The 18,212-nt window shown below is 40.1% G+C and overlaps 1 protein-coding gene across 2 annotated transcripts in view; it reads left to right on the forward strand.

Moving 5' to 3' along the window:
* The window catches only part of PDXK (pyridoxal (pyridoxine, vitamin B6) kinase), a 44,398-nt gene that overhangs the window by 8,198 nt on the left and 17,988 nt on the right, over window positions 1-18,212 (forward strand). For both annotated transcript variants that reach the window (NM_001278084.4, NM_001278085.1), the window contains 2 exon segments: window positions 9,308-9,362; window positions 16,518-16,622. In NM_001278084.4, coding sequence (NP_001265013.1) covers window positions 9,308-9,362; window positions 16,518-16,622 — 160 coding nt within the window.

Genomic DNA, 18,212 nt, shown 5'->3' on the forward strand with positions numbered 1-18,212 from the left:
AAGGACTGGATCTAGTATTACTGGGCTTCTTTCTGTAAGGATTTTCCCCTGAACCAGACTCTAGAGTTTCAGTCATTCACTGTTTACCCCTTACAACAGACTAACAATCTTAACTACAGCGACAAAGGTCATGAGTGTAGAAGGTGCAGCAGTTGTTACAGGTTATGAAGAACCGATGCTACATACAGATGATACTCCTGTAAAATGCTGCTTGCAAACCAAATGGCCATATATAGAATTGCTGTGGACTCCATATGAATGTCCTTCTTTAAACTTACATGTTTCATATGAACCCATGGAAAAAAAATGCCAAAATAATATCCTTCTCTTGCTGCGAGGGTGAGCAGTTCTAACTGGGTAGCTTGTTCTTATGTTCATGATTTTTTGTATTGGTAGGCTTTGTATTGTGTATTTTGTATTTTTTTTTAAGTTGTCACTTTTTTAGTAAGTATCAGGAACTGTCCAAATGCTGTTTATTGTATCTGTTACTGCCTTTCCTGTGTTTCTGATGTCTGCCCTCATGAAATAACATTTTCTCAAGGTCATCTGCTGTACATTTTTTTTAATTGTCTGTTATTTAATCATCTGTTTCTAACTCTAGAATCTGAAGTGGCCTGTTTCGTACCTGGCTCTGCATTAATGAATCATCAGCAATTACCTCCAGCACCTCTGTTTCTAAGCCATTTATGTGCTTTTGTATTTTTCTCTTGGCAAAATATCTCTAGCATCTTAGTGATTTGTCTTTGCAGCTCCTTGTCAAATGCTGTACTGAAGTACAGCTCTGTTATACCTACCGAGTTCTTGTTATCCACTTGGTAAGCTCAGAGAGAGAAAAGAAGGTTGGGTTAGTCAATAGTAATTTTAGTTCCGTTTATCAACCCACGCCAGCCATTGTGCCTGCTTCACTAGTTGCCTTCTCTTTTCCCCAGGTTGCTTTTCCCAAACTGAACTTCTGTTCTAATTTTCTCTATCCAGTACAATGGATGTTTTGTGATTCTGTAGCAAATGTAAGGAGAGCAATTAAGTGAAAGAGCTGGCACACAGCCAGGGGGAGATGCAAGCCACAACTGGAAAAACCTTTCTCTTTCTCATGCTCTGAATTAATTTGATTACAGAAATTCACTTTTAAGCTGTTCTTATGTTTCAAGAAGTGATGTTCACTGGAATGACAGTGATGGCTATAGAAGATAAATTTCCAAAAGCTTGTACATGAGCATCCAACCTGTTGACTTGCTTGGGCTGCACTGAGCGAAGGGAGATTGTCTTGGGCTGCATATATGTAGGTTACACCAAAAGTAATGCCTCCTATTTATCTCTATGGAAAATACAACTGATACAAAGAGCACAACAAGCCTGATAGAGCCAATTCTCAGCTACAAAACGATATTTTTATCATAGTCACCACCATTAGCTCTGTGCCTTTTTTTTGCCAGCATTGAACAAGAGGCTGCATGCCATACTCATATATATCTGCGCCAGTCATGGTGACCCACTATCACCGTTGAGCAGCTGCCATGATGGCAGGGGGGCAACCACAGTGCAGGTTGTTCTGGGCTGGGCTGTGTGTGGCCTGTGGGCAGTGCCTTGGGCATGCCTCATCTAGTGCATAAGCTTCTGCCCATGTGTGAGAACTCTTGTGAGACAGTGGGTACTTCAGAGTGTATCGTGTCCTGATGCAGAGACTTTCTTACTGGAAAGTAGTACCCCCATTGCTAAGCAGAAGGAAAAGGAACAACGCAACCAACTCAGCCTGTTTGACAGGGTAATTTTAATTGTGGCATTAATACTAATGCTGTTAATGACTTGAATTCAAACTCAGTTTTAATATATCTGAAAAAAGAAATGGGTGGAATGGTTTTCATTTAGATGGTATTGGGGTTTTGTAAACAAACACAGTTATTACTGACTAATTCAGCTTGTGGTCTATACGCACAGTCTGCTAACTCAGCAGTCTGGGCACCTCCTGCAAGGTTTCTTGAAAACTCTTCATTAATTCTGTCTACCTCAGCGTTGGTAACCCGGTTCTTTTTAAGTGTGTCTTTATACTATAAAACCTGTACAGAAGAATCCTGACTTTATAAACCTACCATATGTGTATCTTGTTACCAGCAGTAAAGCCAGCTGTGATCTAAATGTGATTGAGTGAGAGGTCCTCTGGAAGAAGATGTGACCATGTAGAGGGGCTCTTTGAGACTTCGCTTAATTTCCTGGTCTGTCTGCAGTAAAGGCCACCTGCAGTTAATCAGATGTGCTTTGTGCAGTCCTGAGCGAGGCAGCTTTTGCATTTAGTATCTACATCTTGGTTCTCATGGGCTGGTGGGTCGTGTTTTTCAGATGCTTTCCACTTGCATGGAGCACAGACCATTCTGTTAATGCACCCATCTACTTTTGCTTCTTGTGTGGCCCAAAACCATTTGTTCAAGTGCCTTATGCCACTTTTCCTTGCTGTTGAATTTTCTTAAGCTAAATACACTTGTGGAGGCATAGAAGACTGTAATTAGGCACTTATTAAATATTTGTTAATTAAAATCTGTAGCCGTAGTTAAGGTGTTTGTGTTGGCATAAGCTTCACATTCTTATGCTTAATAAAAATGTGTGTGTATGTTTGTATTTGTATATATCCGTTTGATATGTAGGATTCCCTCTTAAGTATCCATGTCTGTTCTTTAAAATGACACTCTGCTCATAGAATAGTACAAAACAAAGTATTACCCCATTACCTTGAAGGCTTAACTGGCTCTCGAATTTGAGGACTTTTTTTCCCTTCCTATAGAGGCCATGTGCTTGTCATGTCCTTCCAGTAACTACTGAAAATTAAGCACTATGTATTGTTCTGAATGGAGTGGAAAGATTTCATTAAAAGCCAATGGTTTCTGTGGAAAAATAGAAGATTGTTGAGTTTGATGTAGTTGCTGCAGCAGCAGGTGGCTGCAGGTGGCTGAAAAATGAAGTACAATACCATAGGTATGACACGGCCCTGTACAGACATTGCAGCACACAGATGGAGGATGTATAGTGCAGTGTGGCTGAGTCTGAACATGATACATTTTGCAGGCTGTTCTTTGGTGGCACAGAAGGTATCAGTGTCTCGTTCCAAGCTGTATTCTTGGTGTGGGAGGAACAGGATGTTGGCTTATCACATCTCAGGTCAAGTGATGCTGACTTAAGCAGACAGGTTTGTAAAGTGATGGTGCCATTTCTTATTCACTGTTGGCAGATAATATTGTTTCAGATGAACAGGATGAGTGCTATGCTCATCTCCTAGTGCTTTAAGGAGGGAAACATTCAGTGTTTGGAACAGCATTTATTTTTCTCAACTTCTGTCACTGAAATCTGTAGTAGCACTGTTTAAGATAGCACGATGATAGATCGAGTCCTCCGTATGTCTTCCACATCTTTAGAAGGCAGCACAGTGGTTAGAAATGGTTTGGAAATATAAAATGATTTAGAGGTTAGATTGTGATGATTTTGTTTTGCTTTACAGCTTGCCTGTCTGGATGAGGGGCCCAGCTAGCTGAGAAACCCTCCAGTAGTACAAGCAGTTTGTTTGGACCAGGAGGAGGAGCGCATACACAAAAATGTCTGAACATACTGTGCTCTTTTAGAACTGGTTTAAAACCACATCCCACCTTCTGTCATGGTTCCTTGCTTTTCAACCTCTCCACAAGAATGTTTTATCTGCAGAGCTAATCACTCTAAGTTGAGGCAAGGGGTTTTTGTGAAGTATGGTGGGTCAAACTGCTTGCTAAGTTGCCTCCCCATTACTTCTAAGTGAAGGCAGTGTGATCTAACTGGGTTTCATGACTTGGTAAGCCATTCCTAGGCATCCCTGTCTTTTAGTCATCAAGTTGGAAAGCAGCTGAAATTAGTGACTATTTCTGATAATGGACCTGCATGTAGAACTAGATGAACTCGAATGTCCCTTCCAACCCAAACCATTCTATGATTCTGTGATCTTGCCCAGTACAGGAAGATAATTTTGTAGTATGATCCGTTATTAGGAATTCTGCACTTAATTCACCAACTACCTTTTTAGGCCCTGTCTGGATGGGTTTGATTCAGTTGCCTAGTCTGTGTTAACCTTCTTACTGTTCTCAGTACTTCCACCTGCATCTAACTCATCAGCCTGTTACCATCCATTGGCACCAATGATGGGATATTTGCTTTGGTGGCTCATCATTTAAATGTTCACTGAAACAGTCACCCTTTTTTTTCCCCCCACAAGATTCACTTATAAACTGAATATCTTGTTAAGCAGAAGTGTTGCAGTAGAATGGAATTAAGTATTATATAATAGTGCTGCATTTAATATGAGGAGAACTGGATGCATTCAAGTCAAATCCTCCTTTCAGAAATGGAGTCCGAGAGGTTCTCTTTGAGAATCTGGTTAACATAAGCTAGTTAGCAAAATCCATAGAACCATAGAATTCTCCTAGTTAGCACAATCTCCTTTCTTCTTAGCCAGTGCCATTTTCTTGTTAAATTGCATTCCCCTGGGAAATAAACTCATCTTTTAGAGATGTGAGCAAACAGTTTGCGTAGTGAGATTTTCAAGCTCCGATCTGAATGTGAAACTCTTAATTGTGCATAAAAGAAATGAGATACTTTACGTTCCCATTTGCGTGAATGTGAGCTTCATTTACAGCCCCAATTTAGATATTTTTTCCCTGGATTTGTGGTTTATGGGATCACTTGGATTAATTGTTTTTGCTATGTTCTAGTATGATAAAGTTTATATATTCCGAAATCAAGAGCTTGGAGGCCACTGGAGACAGTGGATGGGGGCTTCTGTTTTGCTTCATGAAATACAGGCGACAACCTGTGAACATTTGTCAAGAAGAATCATGTTTACATAATCTTATGTAATCTTTTCTCTCCCTTCACACTGCTTTTCTTTCTTGTTATGCCTTTCGCTTGTTGTTCCGGATTTTTCTTTTCACACGAGCTGCAGTACTGCTTTGTGGTTTTAGCTTCAAACCTTCGAATGGGGTGCCACTGGAGGCATAAACCCATTGGCCAAGGAGGGTAATATGTACAGATGATATTGCAGAGTAGAGAGACATTTTTAATTGAATTTCAACCTAGCAGAACTAGGTCATTATTCTCTAAAATTGCTCAAATTAAGTACTAATTAAAGCATTCAAGTTTAATTGGTCAGTTGCTCATTTGACAACAGAGGACGCAGCGTCTTTACTGACAAAGCCAGCATGGTTAACAGTATAAACATACTGTACCACTGGTTTTTATCCTTATAGCCAAAGCTGTGCAACGGGTAAAGCTTTTTGTGTGCGGACTGTGTTGGTCAGTGCTTGTCCTCTTGGGTCCTATAGTCCTCTAAGGACAGCGGTTCCACAGCCTCTTCTCTCAGCCACCTGTAGAGCTCTTGTTCTTTCAATATGTGCGTGGAATACATTGGGAATAGTTTGCTTTGCTATTTTTCCCAGATTAGTTAGATAATAATTAATTAGATAATTAGAAAGATTAGTTGAGTGAAGAAGTAAGTCACATGACAGGTTTCCTTTTGCGCACTTCAGAGATTGAACAGATTTCTCTTTATTTTCCTACTTTTTCTTTAAACTGAATACAGAAAAGGAAAGAGGACTTTAAAAGTGCTATAAGGTGTGATACTTTTGGGTACATTTTTTTTTCCTCTAGATAAAAGCCAGTAATGTTGCAAAACAAATGATATGTAGAATCAGCTACAGTAACAGCTCTTAGCATTTCTTAAAAGCGTTTCACGGAGTAAATAAAGTTATTAAATGAGAATTTAAATTAATCTTTACTCTGTGGCAAAGCTAATCTTGGAAGCTAACAGTTTTCTGTCTCAAGTGCTATTAACAATCATATAGCACATAGGATTAGGAGCTTAAAATGGTTGCTTTTATTTGTCTTTAGACCATGAGTACATAATGTGGATAATGCAAACAGAAAATAAAGTTTAGCAATCGTTAAAACAGAGTTTAAGATGCTGCATTTGCTTCAGAATCTTTCTCTATTATTGAAGTCATGATTTTCTGTAACATAGTTTTCCTTCTCTTCTTGTTTTGACAGTTCCCCCATACACAACAGACACAACTTGGACCTCTTGAAAGAAACGTGGATTTGTATTCTTTCATTTCTCATGGTCTTGGTTACTAGTTCTCAGCAGTGAAGGGCTGGCATGTTTCAGTGTGTATGTGACTGAAATGTTTTCTGACAGGAGAAGGAAGGCAGAAGGTACAATTTAAACAAAGCTCTAACTCCTAAGTCACCAAGAAGTGTATAAATGTTGGCACATCCAAAAGATAATGAGTAAGAGCTCAGCTTCGTTTGATCTCATGCGTAATGTTGGAGTTTTGTGTTTCATGGCAACTGTTTCTTCTAATGCGTTCTACTCCAGTGTGTGTATTTTGAGCTAATCTTCCAGATATTTTCCTGAAATCTGTCATAGGGATCTGCCAGCCGCGCCTTCCAAATGCAAAACTCCTCTATTCTTGGTGTTTTGTGATTTATTTTTAGAAATGCAACAGTTCTGCCTCCTTTGGTGAAGATACTTAAGCTGTTGGAATTGCCCATTTTCTTCTGAGATTTCTGTATGACATGACAGAGACAACGTTAGTTAGGGTCTTAAGAAGAATGCAGTTTGACATGTGCTTAGTCTGAGATGAAGTCAGCTATCTTCTTCCCTTGAAGTGCGCCTATCATCCTTACCCAAACAAGCTTTGGGTTTAGATTCACTCAGGATTTGTAGCTCTGTGAACAAACGATATTGATGCAGACTGACAGCAGGAGGAGGGGATGGAAAGAGGAAGTGATCGCTGCTGGAGGGCCTGCAAGAGACTAGGTTGTCTGAAAACAGGGATAAAGATGTGTGTCTCTGGCAACTACAGCCTGGACACTTGCAAAGTGTCTGCTGTCATCTGAGTTAGGACCATGAGGATAATCGGAGGGCTGGAGCACCTCTCCTACAAAGACAGGTCGAAGGAGCTGGGTTTGTTCAGCCTGGAGAGTTGAGGGCCTCGGGGAGGCCTCATTGCGGCCTTCCAGTACTTGAAGGGAGCTTCTAAACAGGAGGGGGAGACCAGCTTTTCACATGGGCAGATAGTGGTAAGACAAGGGGGAATGGTGTTAGTCTAAAAGAGGGAAGATTCTGATTACGTCAGGGAAAATTTTCACTGAGGGTGGTGAGATACTTACACAGGCTGCCCAGAGAAGCTGTGGTGCCCCATTTCTGGATGCACTCAAGGCCAGGGATGAGTTGAAACTGTCAGTATCTCAGTAAAGGTGTTTGTCACTCTGGTGGAAGTGGCCAAGTGGCACGTGTGGCTTTTGCTGTATTTATCAAGCCAAGCATAGAGACAACTGCACTCTTCAGTGAACCGTGATAAACCATTACCAGCTTGAATTTGTTCCGTGCTGACTGAATGCTACAGAACTACTGTGTGGATCTGCCTTTAAAGTTATTTGCCATCCAACCTACGGGTTAGTAAATCACAGAATGACTTAGGCTGAAGGGGACCTTAAAGATCATCTAGTTTCAGTTCCCCTATAAATCTTAGTAAGTCTGTTCTAAATTCCCAGATGTTAAGTAGTTGGAGATATGTGATGTAAGTATTGCATGGAAATGGATTAATTTGCAGTTACTGCCAAGATGATGGAAGGCAATTAGAACTTCTTATGCCTGTTCTTCACAGGGAGAATTGAACATAGGATGACGTTTGTAGAGGCAGTTCTCTCATTCATGTCTTTGAAGAGTACGTGCAGATATTAGGGTTAAAGTCCTAACAGTATTGCCATGTTCTCATACCATTAATTTCTCTGTACTTAAAAATAAATCCATCAAGAGGAAACAAGGAACTGGAGAAGAGCAAAAGCAGAGAAGGGTTTTAACTTGATCAGGCCAAGACAACCCACCACTCTGCCTATCATTAATGCAAGATTACTTAGTTGTTTAGTTAAGAATGAACAGAAACCTTGCTTAAATATTGGAATAGGGGACTTACTGTGTGGAGACCTGCGTATGCTCTGAGCTGTACTGTGGCAGAAGTGCAGTGCCTGCGGGGAAAAGGAACTCTTCATGGCAGCAGGAACCTCTATCTATATAATGGTGCAGGGTTTGAAAGAAAAGGTTGTTACGTAAGGGCTTTATGTGAGGAAGAAAGCACAAGCACTGAGGAAATCTCCTCTGCAGTACAGTCCACCCAGAGATTTTTAATGTGTGTGAAGGAGTCGCCTTTATGATGAAAAGGGAGAAATGTGCTGCAGAGTGAAAAACGTGACTGGCAAAAGCCTCCTCCATTCACTCCCCCTCCTCAGCAAATTGCCTGAAAATGGATCATAAACAGCGCTGCATCATTACTATTATCTCCTGGTATGACTCACTGAGCCGTATATAGCAGCTCTTCTTTTGAGGAGAATTCTTACTCAGAGCAAGTAGGCTGTGCAAGCAAATACGAAATGTCAGACTGTTATGTCACTGCTGCATTAGAATGTCTCTGGTAGCAGATAACAGTGTCTAAAAATGGCTTCATAGAGAGTAGTCCTTATCTCTATTAAACAGGTATTGTCAGGTTAATAATCCTCGTTAGTTTTCTCCTGATTTGGTACTCTTTATTTTCATGATTTTTGTTCCTTTTTGAGCAACAGGAATGCATTTGTTAATTGCACTAGCAAATTATTTCAGAATTTGATTTGCTGGTAATGCGAGGTAGCAGATGGGTTTTGTGCGTGCCTTCTGTTTAATTTGTCTTTTTGAAAGCTTCTTCCCTTTGATTGCCTAATTGTTCCCCAAATTAATTATCTGGGATTTCTTTCTATTAGCACTAACCTGTAAAGAGCCTGTTTGTAAAAATCCAAGTGTGTCTCATGTTGATCTGTTGATTCCTCCATCCTCCTTTTAGAAAGATTGGCTTTCTGAAATACAAACAGCATCCTCCCTCCATATTTTGTGTTCCCTTTGTACCTTGAAATTCAGACTGCTTTTCTTAGCAAGGAAGACTAGCCAAGGCTTTCCTCAGAGCTACCATGACTGCTGCTGATTGGGAAAACTTCTCTGTCCTTATCCCCACATGAACTCTTGCCTGAGGATTCAGAGCTCTGTTTTGCTGATGTTGGTGCCAATGTCAGTCTTTTTCCATATCCTCTTGTGTACCAAATTACTGCATTGTTTGTTTGTGTTGCATGTATGTTAACTCAGCTTTGACTTTGAGACAGCACTAAAAGATTTTTAAATATGCTCTAGGAAATAAGAATGCTGCCCTTTGTTTTGTGGTATTGGTAACATTGACAAAGCTGTATCAGTAAAAGAAATACTCCTCTTTTCTTACAGGTTTTGGGATTCGAAGTTGACACAGTGAACTCTGTCCAGTTTTCAAACCACACAGGTAAAAAATTTCTCTGTATCTTAAGACGCTGCCCCTCAGGGATTCAGCTGTACTCGATCAGCAAGAAACTGTGGAAAGGAGTTCTGTTTTATGGTTTCACGCCTGTTTTCAGGATATTGGACATAATTGTAATTTTACAGTCTTTCAAAAATCCATGGATTTGGGATTAGTACATGATATGACATGGGGATGTTCTGTCCTGCTACTTCAGAATTACTTTTATAAAGCAGTAATCCATTAAGACTGAAATAACTAGAGTATGGCCATCCACACTGGCAGTCCTGTGAATGAGGGAGTCTTCACTGCTGTTTTCTGTATGGTATGGCCCTGTGACACTCATAATCACATTACCAACCCCAGATGTGTGAGCTAGGCAGACTTCTTCTGTGTCTATGCCCACCTAGAAGACAAGCAGTTATCCTAAAATTGCATTTTGGAGGGAGAATAAGAGGAAATGAGAGTGTTAATACATTTAGGTATATTTTTGAGTTCAAAGCTTCAATATGAACAAGGTATCATATATTCAGATCATACTTTCAGACTTCCTAACATGCTCAGTGCAAGAGGACACTATATTTGAAAACAAAGATGAAATTTGTTTGTTTAGTAATACCTTTCACCCTTAAAAACACTCCAAGTTGTTTCTGACTCAATAGAGTTGCATCTACTCTAATGGTTGTGGCAAGTTGTTTGAGAGACATACTCTAGGAAATATCAAGGAACAAATCTTGGCTTCAGTGTCTTAGAAAAGAGCAAAAATGGTTTCTGATAGGAAAAAAAAAGAGAGACAAAAACTTAAGTAGTTTACTAGTATCTCAGAGGTACATCTTCATTAATCACCTGCTTGATTTTTTTGAACAGAGAGCAAACCAGCAGGCCTCTGTCTTCTCAGCATGTTGAGCTCCAGGTAGCTTTTAGAAGTTTATAAGATATTCCTATCATTTAAAAGATTCAGTGGCAGTAGAGAAAAAGTATAAAAGAAGTAATAATTAAACAAGGACGTTGGGATCTCTCTTGGCTCAGGCAAAATGCTATTTATTCTGCTTGTAACCTTTGGCACAGTACAAAGGTTTGCTTATGTTTTAACTGAGGTTTTGATGTGACTTTAATGTATTTAGTTTGGGAGCTAGTGATTTTTGTTGTTGTTTTATTTTTAATACCTGGGTAAAACTGTTGTAATCTTCCAGAAATTAAGCAGTTTTTTTCATCTGTAATAACAACAGAATGCTCAAAATGGATTCGCGTTTGTATTATCGCTTCTGGGTTTTCAGTGTTAAGAATAAATCAATTTTATATGGTGTTAAGAGTTTTAAAGAGCTTTTATTAGACCATAAGCTGAATGTGTCTGAAGGTAGGCAAATTACGTTAGCAATAGAACGATCAGATTCTTGAAACAGAATGTTTCTGAGATCACAGTTCTTTAACGTATTTGGAACTCATCGCAGAATCACAGGGGTTGGAAGGGACCTCATGAGATCATCGAGTCCAGTGTACCCTACAATAGGTCACACAGGTAGGCATCCAGACAGATCTTGTATGTCTCCATAGAAGGAGACCCCACAGCTTTGCTGGGCTGCCTGTTCCAGTATTCTGTCTTCTGGTATTCAGGAATCACCTTATCCATTGTTTTTTTTCTTTAATCTTGATTGTCATGGTAAATGTGTTTAAAAACCCTCCAAGACTGTTGTGCAATCTCCTGGCTTTGGCAAACAGCTGTCAGAAAGAAAATCAGAGTACGGTAGATCCTTCAGCACTAGTGAAGAGTAAATAAAAGGAGGTTGTATCTTGAAGTGTTGGTCATTTGGCTGAAAAAGGAAGGAGTGGAGAAGAAGGGAAGGGGACACATTCCCTTTTATGATGGGTCTAGTTTTCTGACAGTAGTTCTTGTACTGGAACCTTTCTGACCTTTCTGAAATTGAAGGATAGATTCTAAGCCTAGTTTTGCAAAGCCAGGAGGCGTAGAACTTCCCCTTCAAGAGAGAACGTCGAGCAGTGTTCTCATGTAGAGATTTTTGCTGTTCATTTGTGCATGACAGCACATGAGTTAATGTACGTGAGGTCTGTGCTACTGCTGGGATTAGTTAAGATGGAGTACAGTACTGGGCTGTGGCTTGTGTCTGGAGCAGTGCCACAATACACAGGGATCATGTGCTGGATGACCTGAAACGTGATTTTCCTATGAGAACAGCATCTTATTAGAAACCTTGCTGCAGTCAAGATTAAACTTCTGCTTCAAAGACTAGCTGTGAACATAGTTTCTAAAAGAATGTGACATGCTGGTGTGGGTACAGGTAGCAACATATGTGATGTGGCAGTTTAACACAGTGAATTTTCTTTCACATCTCCATCTTTAAACTTAATCTTGTCAGTAAAAGATAAAACCCAGGGAGAATTCATGACTAACAGACCTTTTTTAGTGAACCGTTATTCCTTTAATAGATGATTAGGATACCATGGACCTATTTCTGCTGACTCCTGCCCAGAGAATTCAGCTTCCTTTACTCTCTGATAATCCTGAGATTTGGGAAAACGTGTTTTAAATCAGCCCCCCTGGAGAACAGTGTCACGTTGCTCCGTGAGGCAACGTTACGCTATGATTAGAGTGACTCACCCTTGAATGCCATCGTGCTTCGTGTGGAAATAAAAGAATCAGTCATGCAACCTACGGCGGTTTGGGGCTTTTAGTTCCTTATTACTTTATTGTGTGCAAAAGCATCTACTTGTCTAATGTGCAAAATTAAAAATCTAGTCTTGTCTTATTTTGACTATCAGCATTTTTGGGGGCACGCTTTTAATTTTTCCATGATTTGTGGTTTTGTTTTTAATTGGCAAGTTAATGGTAAGCACACAGTGTGCTTCCTTTGGCATCCAAATTCTACCTTTGAAGCTGTTCCAGAACAAGTAGTCTGGCTTTGGTGTTGTGTGTTTTTCCTTTTTTTTTTTTTTTTTTTTCCCCTTTCTAAAGCAAAGCACTTTTGACTTCTACTTAGTGGGTGTGTGTGGGCAGCTGGGCTGACTGGTAGTTCTGATACCTGAGGAATCATAATTATTTCTTGTTGATGTGATTATTCACAATCTGCCACCTATACGCAGTCATTCACAACTACAGAGTGTGGGACAAAAAGAAATAATCCCCGCTTGTGCCTAACAGTGGCAATATAACTCCCACACTGAGCAGCTGTAAATAATCCCTCAGTTCTGTCCAGTGGAGAATTTAGAACTGTATTTCTGATTGAAGCCTTCCTTATAGCTGAAGATTAAGTAATGTTTTTAGGTCAGATTGTCTGCAGTGTTTATGTGAGAATTTTTTTGCACAGCTGAGACCAGACTGCCTGTCCATCATATGCCTTAAACACCTGATCTTTCTTCCTTTTCCTCACGTAAAATACTTGCTTATTGACAGGTATCACAGAATCATGGAATCACAGGGGTTGGAAGGGACCTCAAGATATCATTGAGTCCAACCTGCTGCTAAAGCAGGTTCCCTATAATAGGTCACACAGATAGGTGTCCAGACAAGTCCTGAATATCTCCATAGAAGGAGACTCCACAACCTCTCTGGGCAGCCTGTTCCAGTGCTCCGTCACCCTTACTGTGAAGAAGTTCTTATGCATGTTACTATGGAACTCCCTATGTTAAAGTTTTAGGCCATTACTCCTTGTCCTATCGCTGCATTCCACCAAGAAGAGCCTGGCCTCATCCATTTGCCTCCAACCTCCCTTTAGATATTTAGAAACATCTATCAGACCCCTTCTCAGTTGTCTTTTCCCCAGGCTGAACAGACCCAGGTCAGTCAGCTTTTCCTCGTATAGGACATGCTCCAGACCCTTTATCATCTTTGTGGCCCTTCACTGGATTCCTTCTAGGAGATCTCTGTCTTTTTTGAACTGGGGAGCCCAGAACTGGACACTCGGAACATTATTCCAGGGAGTAAACAGAGGAGGCTCAAACCTCGGAACAGAATGTTTCTCATTGGAAACAAAGAAATCTTACATGCCTTGCTGTGCTTAAATGGCAACTTTGTTTTTGTTTCGTTTTTCTTCTGATATGCCTGGGATTTTTATTCTTTTTCTCTTCATTCTTGGAAGTAATTGAGAAGCTTAGAAGTGCGTTCCAAGGTAAAGAAAAATGTACCAGCGGAGGAAGGTTAGAAAGAAAAATACTTAAATTCCTCTTGGGTGTTTTGTTGTACTACTGGCTGGTGAACAAAGAATTTCCTGGGAGACTAGTGAACAGGTTCATCATTTTAGAGGGATGAGAGGCAAGAAGCATCATATCTCACATGGTTTTTATTCCCTCGACTACTTAGAATATGTATATAACATTTAACTGCAATAAAAAGCTATAATATAGATAAGTAGAAGGGTTTGCAGATGTTTTATAGTTTATGTTCAGCTATGTGTTTAAAATTTTTTATTAATCCAGGAGACTAATGCAGTCAGCTTGAGCTAAATGCAGCTTTGGGAAGCAGTATCATGACTGGCAGCGTTCCTCTGCTCTCCTAGTCTGGCATTGAGTGGAATTATTCAGTGGTTTTGTAACTGAAAGAAGTAAGATCCATCTTCTTCCTTTTTGGAAGGCACAAGCCAAAATCTGAAACTAACATCCAAGATATAGGATACATGTATTAATCTTTCTACTGTGCCTAGCCACCATTGGAATTTCCGAATGAGACCAAGTTTTTTTTGCCAAGTACAAACTTGGAACTCATTATTAAGTCTTCTTGGCTGTGATTTTTGTGCAGAGTATGCAGATAGCCAGATACTGTGAGACTGAGCTTTTGTGTTGCTAAGTGCCACTCTGATATGATTGCAGAGGGAAAGTCTTTAATAAGTGGCATTAAAAAGAAGACTTAAACTTTTCCTCTTCCTGTTTCCCAGTGTCCATATTTAGTGGTACAGGTATGGGAGTAACATTTCTAGGATGCTGCTTTTCCTTTAGGTCTTGCTGCAAGGCATGCGGTGCAACTCTGCACCTTCAGCTGCACTCTTTGCTTGACAAGTATTCATGTCCAGCCAAGAAATACAGTGGTTCCTCTTTACTGTTCTTAATTCTGGTGGCTTTTCCATAAAGCCTTTACATGTTTAGGCTTGCTATTGTCATTCCTTGCTATTTGCAGCTGCACAGCCTATTTTTGACTTCCCAATATCTATCTGGATTCTTACTAGAGCTTACCCATGCTTTTCCAGTTTTGCAACAGGTCCCTTCACCTTCCTGGGACCCCAAGGTCCTTTTCAAACAACAGTAACTGCCTTTTTCTTCTGTCTCTCTACAAAAGCAGTTTTCTGACTGGAGAGTAGGATAAAGGCAAGGTCATGGGATTATGCACTTAATTTGTCATGTTATATGAAGATACCCTGGGGAAAGGGCTCAGGGTGGTTTCCGTGTCACCATCAGCATTGATTTTACTTCTTCTCACTCAAACATATTTCAGCTCCCAGTGAAATCCCATTCCGTGCAGATCTAGAGAAGGCATTGTGTGTTTTCTTCCAAGGAGCTGTGGCTTCCCTGAGTTCTTCCCTGGAGGAGGGCATTCTCCTCACATGCCTGGTGAATTACCATGTTCGGAGGAATGAGCAGAGCTTCTCTGGTGAATTCTGGACACAGTGGACTACAAATAACTGCGTCCCTGTCCTGTCCAAACTGGCTTTGGAGTGCCAATAGAAATATAGATTGGGGGGAAAAAAGAGGGTAGGTTATTTCTCTCTAAAACTGTGCTGTGGCAGAACAAGTAGTTGTATAAATATTGAGTAAGCCAAATGCTTGAGACAGTTATAGCCAAGGGTTCCTCTTATACTAGGAGCTAGAGGAGTACCTAGGTGTGAGATGTTGCAACTTTCAGTATCTCTGTTGGAGTGAAACTACTGTCCTAACGTGAGGGAATCTCCTGCTTAGTCCATTTCTTTGCAAAGACTTTTAAAAACCATTTGCTAAGGAGAAAATCCTAGTGCTGGTGCAATCAGTCCCTTCGCCAGCTGGCATAGAGTCATGGTTTAGGGACCAGGCTTTCATGAGATGAGGAGAGCAAAATGATCCATCTGCTCACCCTGCTGTGGGTGTTTTTGCATTTATAAGAAGGGAAACTGAAAAATGTGTTTATCCTAGTCTCTGGGCACCTTTTGGCAATTACTTTAATAACACAGTTTAGAGCGATAGTCAAAGCCAAGAGTTTTTAATCACAGAGTTTTCCAAATCCAAGAGCAGGAATTAAGACAAAATACCATTGTCTCTTTACAGGGGTGGTGTAGAAGAAGGTACTAGTGTAACATTTCACTTTCCATAATCTCACTTAATAAAAAGACAAGCTTTTTAACAAACCCTGAACTTAACGAAGATTGGAAGTGTTCTCTCTTTCCCTTCTCAGCCAAAAATGCTTATAATTCCTAGGGATCATTCAAGGATATGGATATTGTTTGTCTGGTTTTTGGTGTCTTTCTAATACTCTTTTGCCTCCTCCAGCACCCTCAGCATTAGAATTGTCCTCTTTTCAGAATGCACTCTGTGAGATGAAATTACATGTTTAAAGAATGTCCCGTGACATTATTCTGCTGTAGTCACTCTATGCAGTGTATGCAGGTGCCAATGAAAGCTGCATCTGACTACAAGAGTGAAAGTGCTGCATACCTGCAGAGAGGTCTTCAGATTGACCTACAAGCCTGTTTTCTTCTGGGCAAAATCTAGGCTCTGCATAGTGCAGAGTTCATGGCTAGTAATTAAAGGTCATCCTGCTGTCTTTGGTTTTTGTTTGTTTGTTTGTTTGTTTTCTCTTGTACTAATATGAAATAACAAAAACAGATTCCATTGATAGTCCCCCCATAATGAAGTCTAAAACATGTCTATTCCCCTCACAGCAGGAAAGGAATAGTTGTATAGGCTCCATGGAAAAACGCAGGTGAGTTTGTGTGTACTTTACTCATTTTATTGATGAATGGGCAGTCTAAATTTCCATAGTAATGTAACCAGGTCCTCTGGGAAACAGTGGTGTTTAAGAATGGAACATTTCTGCTGACAACAGCATTCATTTAGCAGTAGTGCATTAGATAAAGAAATGCGTTCTGCTGCTGATGTCTGATACTGTCCCTCCAAGTGTTTGAACTCTGTGATCCTAATTAGGAAATCTTGCTTTTGTAAAATTACCTGGCTTTTCTTTTGCAGGTTATGCCCACTGGAAGGGTCAAGTGTTAAATTCTGATGAACTTCATGAACTGTATGAAGGACTTAAGCTCAACAAGGTCAACCAATATGATTATGTACTCACAGGTGAGAAAACATGTTTCTTTGGAGTTATATGAAAGGTAAATGAGCGTAGGGATAAATAAGGTGTAGCAATTGGACAGATGAATATGATGGGAAAAGATGTTTCACCAGAGGTGTAATGATAGAAAGATTGGCATGATGAAAAGGTGCTATAAGGGAAGGGAAGAAGATTGCTTACCTGTATCAGATTCCAGGTTCACAAGGGAAAGCTCCACCAAGGAGGGATCTCTGGAAACAGATCCATCCCCAGTGGCAGTCAGTCCTTAAATGAGGTCTAAGAGAGGTGCAGCCAGGTTCCACCCCTTCCAGTCACACAGCTGAATTGCCTTCACCTGTGCTCCCAGGGCTGAGCTGGTCCTTTCCCCAGGTGCTCAATCAGGCCGTGACTCAACAGTTCCTGTACATAAGGCATATCCCTCCTTATTCTAAACCAAGCAGTTACGTGTTTCTCCTCAGACTCCTCCTGCAATTTCAGTTATATATTGTAGTCATAACTGCGTATGCTATTTAGTTTGAAACAGTCTTTTCCAGTCTGAAGGCTGTCGTTAAATGGGTTAATTGATCCTCTTGTATAGCTTACAGACTTGTACAGGCCAGTTGTGTACAGACTTAGTCACTCACAAAACATGAACTACAAAAGAAAAAAAAAGAGAGAGGAATGTCAGAATATTATTTTTAAATCCATCCTGAAGACTCTTTCTACTAAATTCTCATTAGTAGCTCTCTGCTGTACAACAACATAACTTCTATATGTGGTTATCTGTCTGTGTTTTATCTACCTGATTTTCAAAAGGTTGTGCTTTCGATACAGATTTTGTATTCTCCTCTGTCATATTTCTTGATATTTTGCTCTTGTAGATCCTTTCATTTTCTCCAAGTAGATGCAGTTCTGCGGGACATAATTTTATGCACCACTATGTGGAAAGTGTTCATAAATACTGCGAAGAGAACTTTGTGTATAATGCTTTATAAACTGAGAGATTATAAGTGTGCTTTTAATTACCAACTGCTTCTCATCCAATTCCTGTTTCTTTAGAGTAGAGTACTGATGGGGTTTCACCTCAGTGGGAGGTATGCATCTGGTTTAGATTACAGTGCCATTTTTTTATTGCAGTGAGCAGCCACTTTTTAAAGGTAAATGGAATTAAATTGCCGGATTTAATTAACTTCACAGCTTCCTCATGTAGGAAGGTGCTTTCTTTGTACACAAGGAAAACTGGAGACTGTAACTGAATGGTTTTAAACCCAGAGCAGCCATCCTGGATTGAAGGATATGGTATATCTGAAAAGCTACTTTTCCTTCCATTTCAATAAATCTTTCCAAACTAAAGGGGACTAAATAGAAAATAGACTGAGTTAAAGTTAATAAATCAATTTCAGCATAAATGGGTTCATTAAGATTGAAAAATAAAAGAATATCCTTTCTATCATAGAACCATAGAATATCTTGGTTGGAAAATACCTTCAAGATCATCAAGTCCAACAGCAACCTGACCATACTACCCTAACTGTGACAACCCTCTGCTAAATCTTGTCCCTGAGCACCACATCTAAATGGATTTTACACACATCCAGGGATGGTGACTCAACCAC

This window comes from Gallus gallus, chromosome 1 (genome assembly GCF_016699485.2).
Source record: "Gallus gallus isolate bGalGal1 chromosome 1, bGalGal1.mat.broiler.GRCg7b, whole genome shotgun sequence".
Classification (NCBI taxonomy): domain Eukaryota; kingdom Metazoa; phylum Chordata; class Aves; order Galliformes; family Phasianidae; genus Gallus; species Gallus gallus.